Source organism: Mustela lutreola, chromosome 9 (assembly GCF_030435805.1).
Source record: "Mustela lutreola isolate mMusLut2 chromosome 9, mMusLut2.pri, whole genome shotgun sequence".
Classification (NCBI taxonomy): Eukaryota; Metazoa; Chordata; class Mammalia; order Carnivora; family Mustelidae; genus Mustela; species Mustela lutreola.
Window position 1 is genome coordinate 31,538,610 of NC_081298.1, and position 15,711 is coordinate 31,554,320.

General features: G+C 43.2%; 1 protein-coding gene across 10 annotated transcripts in view; it reads left to right on the top strand.

The window, feature by feature from the left end:
• The window catches only part of SHLD1 (shieldin complex subunit 1), a 120,666-nt gene that overhangs the window by 101,446 nt on the left and 3,509 nt on the right, over window positions 1–15,711 (top strand). The window contains exon 4 of one of the 10 annotated variants that reach the window (XR_009344650.1): window positions 6,721–6,810. The exons of 6 other annotated variants lie outside the window; for them this stretch is intronic. Coding sequence is in view for 2 of the 4 variants with exons in the window: in XM_059133901.1 (XP_058989884.1) it covers window positions 6,721–6,950 (230 nt within the window). In the remaining 2 variants the exon portion in view is untranslated. Of the gene's footprint in view, window positions 1–6,720; window positions 7,103–12,595; window positions 12,764–15,711 lie in introns of those variants that run through there. 3 more of the 10 variants (XM_059133901.1, XM_059133905.1, XM_059133904.1) reach the window with 3 other exon arrangements.

A 15,711-nucleotide genomic window follows, 5' to 3' on the forward strand; every position in this document is an offset into this window, starting at 1 on the left:
TCTTCTACCCACTTAAGCCTCCATGTTGCATCACCACTTCCTCATATCAGGGAGATCATATGATAGTTGTCTTTCTCTGCTTGACTTATTTCGCTAAGCATGATACGCTCTAGTTCCATCCACGTTGTTGCAAATGGCAAGATTTCATTTCTTTTGATGGCTGCATAGTATTCCATTGTGTATATATACCACATCTTCTTGATCCATTCATCTGTTGATGGACATCTAGGTTCTTTCCATAGTTTGGCTATTGTGGACATTGCTGCTATAAACATTCGGGTGCATGTGTCCCTTTGGATCACTACATTTGTATCTTTAGGGTAAATACCCAATAGTGCAATTGCTGGGTCATAGGGCAGTTCTATTTTCAACATTTTGAGGAACCTCCATGCTGTTTTCCAGAGTGGCTGCACCAGCTTGCATTCCCACCAACAGTGTAGGAGGGTTCCCCTTTCTCCGCATCCTCGCCAGCATCTGTCATTTCCTGACTTGTTGATTTTAGCCATTCTGACTGGTGTGAGGTGATATCTCATTGTGGTTTTGATTTGTATTTCCCTGATGCCGAGTGATATGGAGCACTTTTTCATGTGTCTGTTCGCCATCTGGATGTCTTCTTTGCAGAAATGTCTGTTCATGTCTTCTGCCCATTTCTTGATTGGATTATTTGTTCTTTGGGTGTTGAGTTTGCTAAGTTCTTTATAGATTCTGGACACTAGTCCTTTATCTGATATGTCGTTTGCAAATATCTTCTCCCATTCTGTCAGTTGTCTTTTGATTTTGTTAACTGTTTCCTTTGCTATGCAAAAGCTTTTGATCTTGATGAAATCCCAGTAGTTCATTTTTTCCCTTGCTTCCCTTGCCTTTTGCGTTGTTCCTAGGAAGATGTTGCTGCGGCAGAGGTCGAAGAGGTTGCTGCCCGTGTTCTCCTCAAGGATTTTGATGGATTCCTTTCGTACATTGAGGTCCTTCATCCATTTTGAGTCTATTTTTGTGTGTGGTGTAAGGAAATGGTCCAATTTCATTTTTCTGCATGTGGCTGTCCAATTTTCCCAGCACCATTTATTGAAAAGGCTGTCTTTTTTCCATTGGACATTCTTTCCTGCTTTGTCGAAGATTAGTTGACCATAGAGTTGAGGGTCTATTTCTGGGCTCTCTATTCTGTTCCATTGATCTATGTGTCTGTTTTTGTGCCAGTACCATGCTGTCTTGATGATGACAGCTTTGTAATAGAGCTTGAAGTCCGGAATTGTGATGCCACCAACGTTGGCTTTCTTTTTCAATATCCCTTTGGCTATTCGAGGTCTTTTCTGGTTCCATATAAATTTTAGAATTATTTGTTCCATTTCTTTGAAAAAGATGGATGGTACTTTGATAGGAATTGCATTAAATGTGTAGATTGCTTTAGGTAGCATAGACATTTTCACAATATTTATTCTTCCAATCCAGGAGCATGGAACATTTTTCCATTTCTTTGTGTCTTCCTCAATTTCTTTCATGAGTACTTTATAGTTTTCTGAGTATAGATTCTGTGTCTCTTTGGTTAGGTTTATTCCTAGGTATCTTATGGTTTTGGATGCAATTGTAAATGGGATTGACTCCTTAATATCTCTTTCTTCTGTCTTGCTGTTGGTGTAGAGAAATGCAACTGATTTCTGTGCATTGATTTTATATCCTGACACTTTACTGAATTCCTGTATAAGTTCTAGCAGTTTTGGAGTGGAGTCTTTTGGGTTTTCCACATATAGTATCATATCATCTGCGAAGAGTGATAATTTGACTTCTTCTTTGCCGATTTGGATGCCTTTAATTTCCTTTTGTTGTCTGATTGCTGAGGCTAGGACCTCTAGTACGATGTTGAATAGCAGTGGTGATAATGGACATCCCTGCCGTGTTCCTGACCTTAGCGGAAAAGCTTTCAGTTTTTCTCCATTGAGAATGATATTTGCGGTGGGTTTTTCATAGATGGCTTTGATGATATTGAGGTATGTGCCCTCTATCCCTACACTTTGAAGAGTTTTGATCAGGAAGGGATGTTGTACTTTGTCAAATGCTTTTTCAGCATCTATTGAGAGTATCATATGGTTCTTGTTCTTACTTTTATTGATGTGTTGTATCACATTGACTGATTTGCGGATGTTGAACCAACCTTGCAGCCCTGGAATAAATCCCACTTGGTCGTGGTGAATAATCTTTTTAATGTACTGTTGAATCCGATTGGCTAGTATTTTGTTGAGTATTTTCGCATCTGTGTTCATCAAGGATATCGGTCTATAGCTCTCTTTTTTGGTGGGATCCTTGTCTGGTTTTGGGATCAAGGTGATGCTGGCCTCATAAAATGAGTTTGGAAGTTTTCCTTCCATTTCTATTTTTTGGAACAGTTTCAGGAGAATAGGAATTAGTTCTTCTTTAAATGTTTGGTAGAATTCCCCCGGGAAGCCGTCTGGCCCTGGGCTTTTGTTTGTTTGGAGATTTTTAATGACTGTTTCAATCTCCTTACTGGTTATGGGTCTGTTCAGGCTTTCTATTTCTTCATGGTTCAGTTGTGGTAGTTTATATGTTTCTAGGAATGCATCCATTTCTTCCAGATTGTCAAATTTGTTGGAGTAGAGTTGCTCATAGTATGTTCTTATAATAGTTTGTATTTCCTTGGTGTTAGTTGTGATCTCTCCTCTTTCATTCATGATTTTATTTATTTGGGTCCTTTCTCTTTTCTTTTTGATAAGTCGGGCCAGGGGTTTATCAATTTTATTAATTCTTTCAAAGAACCAGCTCCTAGTTTCGTTGATTTGTTCTATTGTTTTTTTGGTTTCTATTTCATTGATTTCTGCTCTGATCTTTATGATTTCTCTTCTCCTGCTGGGCTTAGGGTTTCTTTCTTGTTCTTTCTCCAGCTCCTTTAGGTGTAGGGTTAGGTTGTGTACCTGAGACCTTTCTTGTTTCTTGAGAAAGGCTTGTACCGCTATATATTTTCCTCTCAGGACTGCCTTTGTTGTGTCCCACAGATTTTGAACCGTTGTATTTTCATTATCATTTGTTTCCATGATTTTTTTCAATTCTTCTTTAATTTCCCGGTTGACCCATTCATTCTTTAGAAGGATACTGTTTAGTCTCCATGTATTTGGGTTCTTTCCAAACTTCCTTTTGTGGTTGAGTTCTAGCTTTAGAGCATTGTGGTCTGAAAATATGCAGGGAATGATCCCAATCTTTTGATACCGGTTGAGTCCTGATTTAGGACCGAGGATGTGATCTATTCTGGAGAATGTTCCATGTGCACTAGAGAAGAATGTGTATTCTGTTGCTTTGGGATGAAATATTCTGAATATATCTGTGATGTCCATCTGGTCCAGTGTGTCATTTAAGGCCTTTATTTCCTTGCTGATCTTTTGCTTGGATGACCTGTCCATTTCAGTGAGGGGAGTGTTAAAGTCCCCTACTATTATTGTATTGTTGTTGATGTGTTTCTTTGATTTTGTTATTAATTGGTTTATATAGTTGGCTGCTCCCACGTTGGGGGCATAGATATTTAAAATTGTTAAATCTTCTTGTTGGACAGACCCTTTGAGTATGATATAGTGTCCTTCCTCATCTCTTATTACAGTCTTTGGCTTAAAATCTAATTGATCTGATATAAGGATTGCCACTCCTGCTTTCTTCTGATGTCCATTAGCATGGTAAATACTTTTCCACCCCCTCACTTTAAATCTGGAGGTGTCTTCGGGCTTAAAATGTGTTTCTTGGAGGCAACATATAGATGGGTTTTGTTTTTTTATCCATTCTGATACCCTGTGTCTTTTGACAGGGGCATTTAGCCCATTCACATTCAGGGTAACTATTGAGAGATATGAATTTAGTGCCATTGTATTGCCTGTAAGGTGACTGTTACTGTATATGGTCTCTGTTCCTTTCTGATCTACCACTTGTAGGCTCTCTCTTTGCTTAGAGGACCCCTTTCAATATTTCCTGTAGAGCTGGTTTGGTATTTGCAAATTCTTTCAGTTGTTGTTTGTCCTGGAAGCTTTTAATCTCTCCTTCTATTTTCAATGATAGCCTAGCTGGATATAGTATTTTTGGCTGCATGTTTTTCTCGTTTAGTGCTCTGAAAATATCATGCCAGCTCTTTCTGGCCTGCCAGGTCTCTGTGGATAAGTCAGCTGCCAATCTAATATTTTTACCATTGTATGTTACAGACTTCTTTTCCCGGGCTGCTTTCAGGATTTTCTCTTTGTCATTGAGACTTGTAAATTTTACTATTAGGTGACGGGGTGTGGGCCTATTCTTATTGATTTTGAGGGGCATTCTCTGAACCTCCTGAATTTTGATGCTCGTTCCCTTTGCCATATTGGGGAAATTCTCCCCAGTAATTCTCTCCAGTATACCTTCTGCTCCCCTCTCACTTTCTTCTTCTTCTGGAATCCCAATTATTCTAATGTTGTTTCGTCTTATGGTGTCACTTATTTCTCGAATTCTCCCCTCGTGGTCCAGTAGCTGTTTGTCCCTCTTTTGATCAGCTTCTTTATTCTCTGTCATTTGGTCTTCTATATCACTAATTCTTTCTTCTGCCTCATTTATCCTAGCAGTGAGAGCCTCCATTTTTGATTGCACCTCATTAATAGCTTTTTTGATTTCAACTTGGTTAGATTTTAGTTCTTTTATTTCTCCAGAAAGGGCTTTTATATCTCTCGAGAGGGTTTCTCTAATATCTTCCATGCCTTTTTCGAGCCCGGCTAGAACCTTGAGAATTGTCATTCTGAACTCTAGATCTGACATATTACTGATGTCTGTATTGATTAGGTCCCTAGCCTTCGGTACTGCCTCTTGTTCTTTTTTTTGTGGTGAATTTTTACGTCTTGTCATTTTGTCCAGATAAGAGTAAATGAAGGGGCAAGTAAAATACTAAAAGGGTGGCAACAACCCCAGGAAAATATGCTTTAGCCAAATTAGAAGAGATCCAAAATCGTGAGTGGGGAGAAAGGGGATAAAAAGAGGTTCAAAAAGGAAGAAAGAAAAAAGAAAAAAAAAAAAAAGAAGAAAAGAAAAGAATTTTTTTTAAAAAAGAAGACACCTAAGAAAAATGTAAAAAAATATATATATATATTAGATAAACTAGTAAAAAATCGTTAAAAAAGAAAAAGGTAACAGTTAAAAAAAAAAAAAAATTTTACCCGAAGGCGAGAAAAAAAAAAAAAAATGAAAAAGAAAAAATTAAATTAACTGCAAGACTAAAAAAAATCACAGGAAAAAAGCCATGAGTTCCGTGCTTGGCTTTCTCCTCCTCTGGAATTCTGCTGCTCTCCTTGGTATTGAAACCGCACTCCTTGGTAGGTGAACTTGGTCTCGGCTGGATTTCTTGTTGATCTTCTGGGGGAGGGGCCTGTTGTAGTGATTCTCAAGTGTCTTTGCCCCAGGCGGAATTACACCGCCCTTACCCGGGGCCGGGGTGAGTAATCCGCTCGGGTTTGCTTTCAGGAGCTTTTGTTCCCTGAGCGCTTTCCGTAGAGTTCCAGAGGACAGGAATACAAATGGCGGCCTCCTGGTCTCCAGCCCGGAGGAGCCGAGAGCCCAGGGCCCCACTCCTCAGTGCGCCCTCAGAGAACAGCGCCCAGTTACTCCCGTCTGCCTGACCTCCGGCCGCGCTCCGAGCTCACCGAGCCTGCGACCGGTTCAAGGTAACACGGAGCTGCGAGCTTACTGTCGGCTCTGTCTCTGTAGCCGGCTTTCCCGTTCCAATACCCGCAAGCTCTGCGACACTCAGACACCCCCGATCCTTCTGTGACCCTGCGGGACCTGAGGCCACGCTGACCCCGCGTGGGCTTCGCCCCGGTTTAGCCTCTGGAACGATGTCCCTCAGCGGAACAGACTTTTAAAAGTCCTGATTTTGTGCGCGGTTGCTCCGCCGCTTGCCGGGAGCCGGCCCCTCCCCCCGGGGTCTATCTTCCCGTCGCTTTGGATTCACTTCTCCGCCGGTCCTACCTTTCAGAAAGTGGTTGTTTTTCTGTTTCCAGAATTGCTGTTCTTCTTCTCTTCGATCTGCCGATGGATTTTCAGGTGTTTGCAATCTTTAGATAAGCTATCTAGCTGATCTCCGGCTAGCTGAAGCAGTCTCAGCTTGCTACTTCTCCGCCATCTTCAAAACAGCAGATATATTTGTTGTTTTTAAATGTTTATGGCTTTCCCCCAGTTTCTGAGCTCTCTATATTTTCTGATGTTTGCTCCAGAAAAGAAGGCTCATAGCTTTGCCCTTCTTCAGAGTCAGCTACAAGTGGGGGAGGGCAGGGAGAGAGGGAAGTATTCACTCCCTTGGCACTCTTCTTAGTGTATTTCTCAGTCTTTATCTTGCCTTTTAAAATCTAACTCAGCACTACAGCTCTGACTCTGTCAGCAGTCATTCTGTGAACATAGATCTTCTCTGCCTAATTTCTGCCTAATTTCCCAGTCTCTTTGTTTGTTTGTTTGATGCAGTCTGTTTCTCCTTCTGCGGGGTATTTACTAACCTCAGCTTTTCCCTGAAGCTCTGCCCTTGATTCATAGGTTCCATCAAATAGGAAACCACCACCGCCATTAGGTCCTACAGGTTGAGTCATTTCAATCCCACCCACAGGCTAGTGGATGTGTCAGGGGACAGCTGGAGGGCCCCACCAGCCTGGGCTTCTGTGTTTGACACTCCCACACACCGAGGGACCTGCTGTTTCCACCCACGCTGGGATCATGTTTGCTTTGCAGAGCTTGCACTTGGGACCTCTCCGGAGTCAGTCCTAACCGTGAGATGGGTGATGTTTACCATGGTTTGCCCCATCAGCTCTGATGCCAGGATGGGGCAGCAGCTGTCGGTCAAGACGATGTCGGGTACGACGCGGGCTTACCTGGACTTTCCCTGTGATACGTGTCTATCCCTGCATGTAGATACACGAGAGCATTTACACTTCACTCTTAAAATCCTCGGGTGTAAATGACAAATGCCTTCATATTTATATGTAACATCACTGCTGCTGGGGCTGCTCTATGATAATAATGACAAAGTAGCTATTATTTATTAAGTGTGAACTGTGTGCTAGGCTTTATGCTAATAAAGCATTTAATTCTTACAACTATCCACGAGGTATGGATCATTATTATTACCATCCTCATTTTACGGAGGAGGATGTGAAGATTCAGAGATGTCAAGTGACTCGCCCCAGGTCACATAGCCCAGAAGCAGACACGTAGGCGCTCAAACCTGAGCCTTCTAAACCCCAGTCCATGCTCGCAATGCTCGCAAGCAAGTCATCTATCAGGACAGAAATACTCAGATTTCTGATCTGTGATTATGAGCTGTTTTACAGAAGCTAGAACTTAAACCCACATTAGCTCTGCCCTATAAAGTACACTTCTGAAAGCATATAGTACCACACTGCCTGCCATTGCACAGAACTGGTTTTAGAATTCCTTTGTAAGAACAACTTCAGAACTAGTGTGTGGAATGTAAGAAAAGCAATCTCTTTTTGGAGATGAACTTTGCTTTTTACCTCATTCCATGTTACCCTGCTTGATCACTGACATTATTGATCAACTTTTACTCCTAATGCCTTTTGACAGTTTCCAAAAAGGTAATTCTGTCCTCCAAGGGTGGAGATTTGCCACCAATGAGGATGTCCAGGAGAAGCTTCCAGGAGGAGTGGAAACACTTCCTGAGAGGTTCCAGCATGTTCTCAGTGATGTCAGCATTTTGAATACAAGAGCTGGGCCTCCTGGGGTGGGTGGTTACTTTGAAGGGGGAGAGCTCAGCTATATCTTTGCCTTCTGGCACGTTCCTTAAAATTCAACCTGTTACTTCACAGATGGACCTAAGGTCGGATCTGATGTGGAGTCAAGGCTGTTTACACAAATATGCATCTAATGAAAACCCTGCTGTGTGTAGGAAAGCATCCGACTTTCCTTGCCTGTCAGTCTCAGCAAGTCTGCTGATGTCAACATGGGAACTGGCTTTGTTTTGATAAGGGCTCTGTTCTGTTCCTCTTTATCTCTAAAAATTAGGAAATATTGACTTGTGGATTTGGACAGATGGTGAGTAGGCCCCTGTTCCTCTTAAAGAAAAAAGAATCCGTTTTCTGCTTCCCCAGCAAAGGGAGATGAGCATTCTGCTAAATATGTCTCCAGCAACACCTCAAGCATCATTTTTAAAGTCTTATTTTTTTTCTTACAGTGAAGGTTAAGGTTAAAGTTTCAAGCCTCATCTTAATTAGCTGCTCACATTGAACTTAATTATGCTGAAGTAAACAATCGTATTCAAAATAGCAACGTTGCCATAGCAACCTAGACCAGAATCGTTTGATTTTCTTTTCTGCCCCTGATTGTGCCTTACTATCTAGGCCATGATATGAAATAAATCTGCTGAAATATCCCATGTAAAATGAGATTTTAAAAGGCATTTAGCAGGGGGAAAACATTTTTAAATGATTGCTTTAAGTGTTGCAGGGAAGCTCCTGATTCCCAATTGCTCCTGAAGGAGATTCTGTCTCAGGTTCTCTGGTCTGAGAGCCTCCCCTCTTGTCCCCTGTTGGGGTTCTGAATGCAGAACCGACCAAGAGCTATGCCCCAAAACCTGGACTGGCTCAGGGGATCCAAGTTCTTGTTCCAGCTCCAGCTCCAGCCCTCAGACTCTGGTCCTGAAAGTGCAAGAGCTGAACCAGCAAATCCCCCATGGCTTTTCTAGCTGCAAAGGGGTCAGGTTCTGATCCTTTAATTTGGTTACTGCTTAACAACCTGCAAAAGGAAGCTGTTTTAAATCAAGCTTCAGCTAAACCTTAATCTCCTTCTAAAGAAGAGAATGGTATTAAGCATTTTTAGGATCCAGGCCTGTGATTCCTCGGCTTTTACCAAAATCATCTAGGGAGAACACCCCTGCCTGGCTCGTCACAGCCAAAGTAGTCCTAATTATGGCAAATGTGAGCCACATGAAGAGTATTTTAAGGAAGAAAATTAATAAGCAGGTTAGCCTTGTCCGTGGTCTCACCACAGCCTCTCATGAAGTGATTCTGGAGACTTGGTCTTTGTCTCAATTTTCTTGTCTGCAAAATGAGACTCAGTGAGCCGGCTATTGGCCCGGCCCCTGGGTCCGCCTTGGCGTGTGACTTTTTCACTGAATGGAGTAGAGACACAGTATCACATTTTGGAGGTGATAAACTGATACTGCGAAGGTTGTCTTACTTGAGAAGATTTGCCATTAAAAGGAAAACAAACTCCGATTGAGGTCTTTTATCCAGCCTCAGCCTGGGATAATCTAGTCATGACCTCAGGTGCAGAGAAGTCAAAGACCGTGTTTTCTCTGTACTTCATCTTGTATGCCATTAAAAAGAAGATAGAAGAAAAGACAAAGTCCAATAGAGAAAGGGTAAAGAAGATGAATGTCTCACAGTATAGGAAGCACAAGTCGCCGCCAGGTGACTGGAGACAGGTCTGGAGAGCAGCTCGGCCACTTTGAGTGAGGAGGGAAATGTGACCCCAAGTAAGGAGACATATTGGATACACCCAACAGTGTCAGAGAGTTCGGCAAAGCTGTGGAGAAACAGGGTAACCCAGATCCTGCTGGTGGGAGTGCCCCAGCCACTTTGGAAAGTGATTTGGCAGGTTCTAGTGAAACTGAAAACGCACATTCCTTTCGACTCAGCAGTTCCACGACTAGATATAATTCTAGAGCAAGTACACCAGGAAGTAGGTATGGAGGGAGGGGTCACTGAAGCCTCATTTGTGACAGGGATAAGTTAGACACAGCCCACATGGCCATCCCAAGAGAATGAAATGGATGAAAAATAGTGAGGTATGTTCTTATAATACTCTAAAGCAGACTCATATATCAACAATGGCAGGAAGGAAAAAATCATAAAGTGGAGTGAGAAAAAGCAAAACTTCGTATATGGAAAATAAAATGAAAATGACCATCACCCAAAGCAACATGGTGTTGCTTAGGGATACATAACATATGTCAGGTATAAAAATGGGCTGGAAAGGGCGCCTGGCGAGCTCCGTGGGGAGAGTGAGTGACTTTTGATATTGGGGTTGTGACTTCAAGGCCCACATTGGGTATAGAGATTATTCAAAAATAAACTTTTTAAGAACAAAGACATAAATAAATGGCCTGGAATGAATGAATTTCTGTGTAGAAGTGATCAACTTTAATTAAAATATTTACTTCTTTTTTTGTTGTTTTGTTTTTATTTTAATGCCAGTGTAGTTAACATACAGTGTTATATTAGTTTTAGGTGAACAATAGAGTGATTCAACACATCTGGTTCTCATTACAACAAGCACACTGCTTAATCCCCATCACCTGTTTCACTCATCCCTAAAATGTTTACTTCTTTTTTTTTTTTTTAAAGATTTATTTATTTATTTGTCAGGGAGAGAGAGAGACAGCAGGCAGAAGGAAAAGCAAACTCCCCACTGAGCAGGGAGCTGGATGCAGGACTCAATCCCACGACCCGGAGATCATGACCCGAGCCAAAGGCAGACAGACTGTTAACTGACTGAGCCACCCAGAATCCCCAGTGTTTACTTCTTAATAAGAAAAAAAGACTTGAAGCAAATATGACAATATGGTAACTGTCCGTTTAGAGTGGTGTGAACTTGGATATTCTATTTCTTTGTATTCAGAACATTTTAGTTTCCTAAGAAAATATAAAATGCCCAGGTACGAGTAAGATAGCTTACCAATCAGACGGCAGAGATCAGTCAGCCTTATTAATTGCCACGGGCACTTAATTTTAGGGCTGTTCACCGATCGCACATATTTTTGGTTTTTTCCAGCGTTCATTTTCATTCTCAGCAGTTGCCTGGTAGAGGACCCTAGCTTCTGCCCGGTGCATCTGTTCACCATTAGGAGGAAGGGTGACAGCATATGCCACCTTCCCTCTGGGTGATTCATCAGGATTAGCTCTCGGATGTAAACAAGTCCTGACTCAGACTGCAGTTTCAAACGCACCGGACCAGACCACCCGTCCTTTGAAGTGTGGATTTGGATTAAATAGCTTGATATCTGTGTCCTGCCCCCACCCCTTTATGAGTCTGTGGGGCTTGTCCTTTAAAGGAACAGTTGCAAATTCCAAATTGTACAAGCCGCAGATGGTAGGGTTGCTATGGGGCAAAAGGAAGCGTAGCTTACTGATTTTTTTGGTCATTAATTTTAGGCTATGAAAGAGACAGAAAGTAAGGTATCTTAGAACTCCAGTGCTGGTGTTAACTGCACCGTGGTGGAAAGTCATACGAGACCAGAAAGCAGAATCACAGTGAGTTACTGATGGGATATAGTGAATTGAGTCCCTTTGCTTTCAGGGCAGAAACCAAACAGTTCTTGGACAGTAAGGGGGTAGGAGAAAGGACTGCTGTGAAAAGAAAGGGAAGGGAAGGAGAATTGTCCTGGAGGACAGCAGAGCAGAACGTTTAGGAAAAAAATAAAAGTGTGTGGACATCTTATTATTTAGCCCACAGACTGGGATTATCTCTGGCATCAAAACTCAGCCCTTGGGACATAGGGATGTATGGCAGGAACTTCTATGTGGTGGCTGTATCATGATGCATATGTGTGTGTATATATATATATAGATATAGATATATACACATATCTATATATATATTACGAATCGTGGGATCCAGGGCCCTTTTGGGAGTGAAAGAGTGTGCTATTAATCATTAATTGAGACAACAGCCATAAACCTGGGTTGTCCTGGGCAAACTTCCCAATCACCTTAGGGAGCACTGGTAACCCTAGTAATCATGCACCTTTACATCTTTATTTGAAAATGAAACTCATCAAGTAAAATAAAACATCAAAAAGTTTTCAATGTATCTATCTCAGGCCAGCACTGCTTTAGGCCCTGGGGGTTGGGCGGGGGGGGGGGGGGGGACAGCTGGCATCCAGACAAACAAATGCCATAAGCAGGAGAAGATAGACAATAAACAAACAAATCATGCATTAGTAGATGCTGCTAGGTTTACTTAGAAATGTAAGGCAGAGAAGGGACACAAGGACAGTCAGGGCCTAGATGAGTGAGGGAAATGCAATTTTAAGTTGTGTGCTCAGCAGTTGCTGAGCAAGACTGAAGGATCAGAAGACTGAATGATACTTTCTTCCTCCCACAGCAGGAGAATTTTCATCCTCATTCTTTGTTTAAATATTTTATTTGTTTGTCAGAGAGAGAGTGCGCATAAGCAGGGGGAGTGGCAGGCAGAGGGAGAAGCAAGCTCCCCTCTGAGCAGGGAGCCGGACAAGGGACGCGATCGCAGGACCCTGGGATCATGACCTGAACCCAAGGCAGACACTTGGCCAGGTGCCCCGATCTTTATTCTTTCCCAGAATTAGGCTTGGCCATATGAATTAACATTAGCCAGTGATATGTGCACTGACATGACGGGGCTTTCCCAGTCACTGCCTGCTCCCCTGGGTTCTTTACCTTCTGCCGCAGGCACTAAGCAATGTTGAGGTGGTGGCTGGCCCACTGGCCTGGGTTCCAGGGTAACGGACAAGCCCACACAGATCTACTGGTATGACACAGAGCTATAAGTAGTGAGAAACAATCCTTTATTATTTTAAGCCCCTGAGATTTGGCCCATGCTTGTTACGTAGCTGATCCTGACCGATACAGGAGCTCTCACGGAGAAGCTAACGTCTGAACCGAGACCTGAGGAGGAGAGGGAACCAACCAGTCGTGCAGATAAAGTGGAGAAAGCATGTTCCACGCAGAGGAACAGCAGGTGCCGAGATTCTGAAGAGGGGGCCTGCAAGGGTCAGAAGAGAAGCCAGTTCCCAAGGCCACGATGCAGAGGTGTTGCCGCAGTCCGACTTCTGTGCAGCCTGTGGGGCTGGAGGTAGAGGACTGAATCTTGTTCATCCCGTGAGCCTGTTCACTCCTATTTTCTTCCGCAGGGTATGGAGTGGAGTGGCAGAAGTAAGAGGAGCAGAAGAGGGTAGGAAGGAAAAAAAGGTCTGGGCAGGGAGATGCAGCCTACAGAGCAGGGCTCCAGATCCATAGGCAAGAGCCCTTACTGTTTGAAGAATAATGCCTTCACCCACAGAGCGAGCCTGCAGGCCTCGGAAGTCTGCTGTCATAAAGGAGAGGAGACTGTGCTAATCTGTGACCATTAATGACTAGGACATGCCGCCTCCCCGACTCACTTTGTTCTTCCTACACACATGACTTTCTCAGAGCCACACAGAACCCGAGGAGCCTCCAGCAGACAGACCAAGGCAGCGGGGCCACACGTAGGCGTGCACCACGCACTGCCCTGAGGAAAGGGGCAGCGTTCCCTTTGAGGCAATGTAAAAGGAGACTGTATGAGCCACAATGCCTTATTTCCTTAAATCCTGATCGTTCTCTTCTTTTATTAAATCTTTGATTTCTTTCGGCTCAGTGCAGCCTTGAAACCCCAGATCCTCCCAATTAGCAATCGTGAGTAAAAGAAAGTCTGAACAAATAAGGCAGAGTGGGCGGGCATTGAGGCTGGGGAGACAGAATGCTAAATATCAAATCCATGTAGGAAAAACTTGTTAAAGTTGAAAGCTAAAATGTTTCACAGAGATAAAATCCTGCTGCGCAGTTATCAACCACAGACGTAGCCATGGAAGATTCTCTACAAGAAACCCCCATTAAACATACGGGTTTCTAAAGGCTAATGGCGTCTCACAGAATGCAACCGTTAATCTCAAATCCTCCGTGCTCATTGACTGCCTGGGATTACTGAACAAACTACCATCCATAAGTCCTAAAGATATAAAAAGACTTCTAGGTTTGTAAGAATCCCAAACATCTGTATGTCAACTGTTTTCTCTCTGGCCGAAAGGTAATTTAACCAACAGGTGCTCTGGTAGATAGGTGACCTTGAAACAATGCATGCAAAAGCATGGTCATACCCAGCGCATCCTCCTGCCTTTCTTCTTGTCAATTCCTAAAGAAATTCTATTTGTGATGGAAGCAAATTGCGATCAAAAGGGAAATTCTACTCTATTTAGACAATGCCACAATCATTGGGACCGGGGCGCTTGCTGAGAAAAATAAAATGTGCTCAACGTCTGAGAGGGGAGGAATGCATGGTACAAATGGGTGCCAGAAAAAAGGTGCCTTGGGAGCCCAAAACAAAGCAATATATTACAGTGCAGCAGGATTCAGCATTCACTTCCTGCTCTTCCCAGAAATCATCCTTTGAGCCACTGTTCCTCTCAAGGGGTAAGAGGCATTATGGGCATTTTGGGGAGGATGAGTCTTTGTTGCATGGGATCGTCCTGTGCCTTCTAGGCCACTTACCTCCTTGACCCCACTCACCCAATACAAGTAGCACTTTCCAATCACTGACACAAAAACATCCCCAGACTCTCCTTAGAGTAGACATTACTGTCCCAAGTTGAGAGCCCTACAAGTCTGGGCTATGTTAATGTAAAAATAAGGTACAGTTTGAACTTGGCTGTGAGGATGCAGGAACTGACTGAGTTATCCAAGATCACCATGCTGTCCGTCCGCATATAGGTGCATCAGGAAAAGAAAAGCGATTGACTCTATTTGCTGGCAAAGAAATCCCAGATGTCAGAAAGGCCGCAACAGCCACATGATTAGAGAGATAGCTTTGTTCTTGGTAGTAAAGCAAGTTTTAAAAGGAAATCAAAGACGGTAATGAGCTGGGGACAGTGTTCAAAAGAACTGATGTAGTAAATAACTCAACCCATGTTGTCATTTTCTTCTGGAAAAGGGAAGGAGGGTTTCTTTGAAGATGACTTGCTTTCTGCTTGATGTTTACATGAAAAACAGAGGAGACAAGCCCATGTTTTAGGCTCATTGGGTTCAAATCAAAGTTATTGACCAGTTCCTTAGCAAGTTCTGTTGTGCTATTAGGAGAGCTCTGTGTCAATGGCTGCCCCAGCTTTCTCAGGGTCACTGCCAAGGACCTTCTTACTCCCTTCCACTCTTCCCATTGACACTTCTCAGCCCGTCTTCCTGTCCCTTCCCTTTTCTTCCCTTCCCTTATGTCCCCAGGACCAGATCATCTTTGGGGAAGAAGGTGGGGAAAGACAACTCACCCTGCCATCGTGGGACCCCTGGCCCGGCCCCTTCTCCCCTTGGCTCTGTAATAGCCACTACCATTTGTTAGACAGGACTGTTGGCCAAGCCCTGGATGAAGGCTCTTTTTTCGTTTTTCTTAATATTAAAGTAGGCCGCCAAAGGAAGTCTTAATGATTATTCCTCCAGAGGTTCGTTTTCATGATGTTTTTCTTGCGAGAATCCGAAACGCACAGAAAACTTGCAAGTACAACACAAAGAACTTTCTTTCCCCCAACGAATTGTTTAAGAGTAAGTTGCCAGCATGATGCCCACCACCCTGATTTTCCTATGAACGAGGAGATAACCATAACCGAGTGAAACTTGCAAAATCGGGAAGTTTAACCGGGTACATTCTTACCATCTAATCCTCAGCCCCCAGTCAGGTGATCCCAGAAATGTTCTCTATAGCAAAGAGATCCAGGTGAAAATCATATGTTGTGTTAAACTGTCATGTCTCTTTGGTGCCCTTCAGTGTGGAACAGCCTTGCTCACTTTTCTCTTGGGTCTCATGACCTTGGCACATCTGAAGAGTACAGGCCAGTCATTTTACAGAATGTCCCTCAATTTGGTTTTGTCTGTCACTTCCCCAAAATTGGGTTTAGGTGATGCAGCGTTGGTGTGACTATCAGAGAAGTGGCTGGGGTCTTCATGT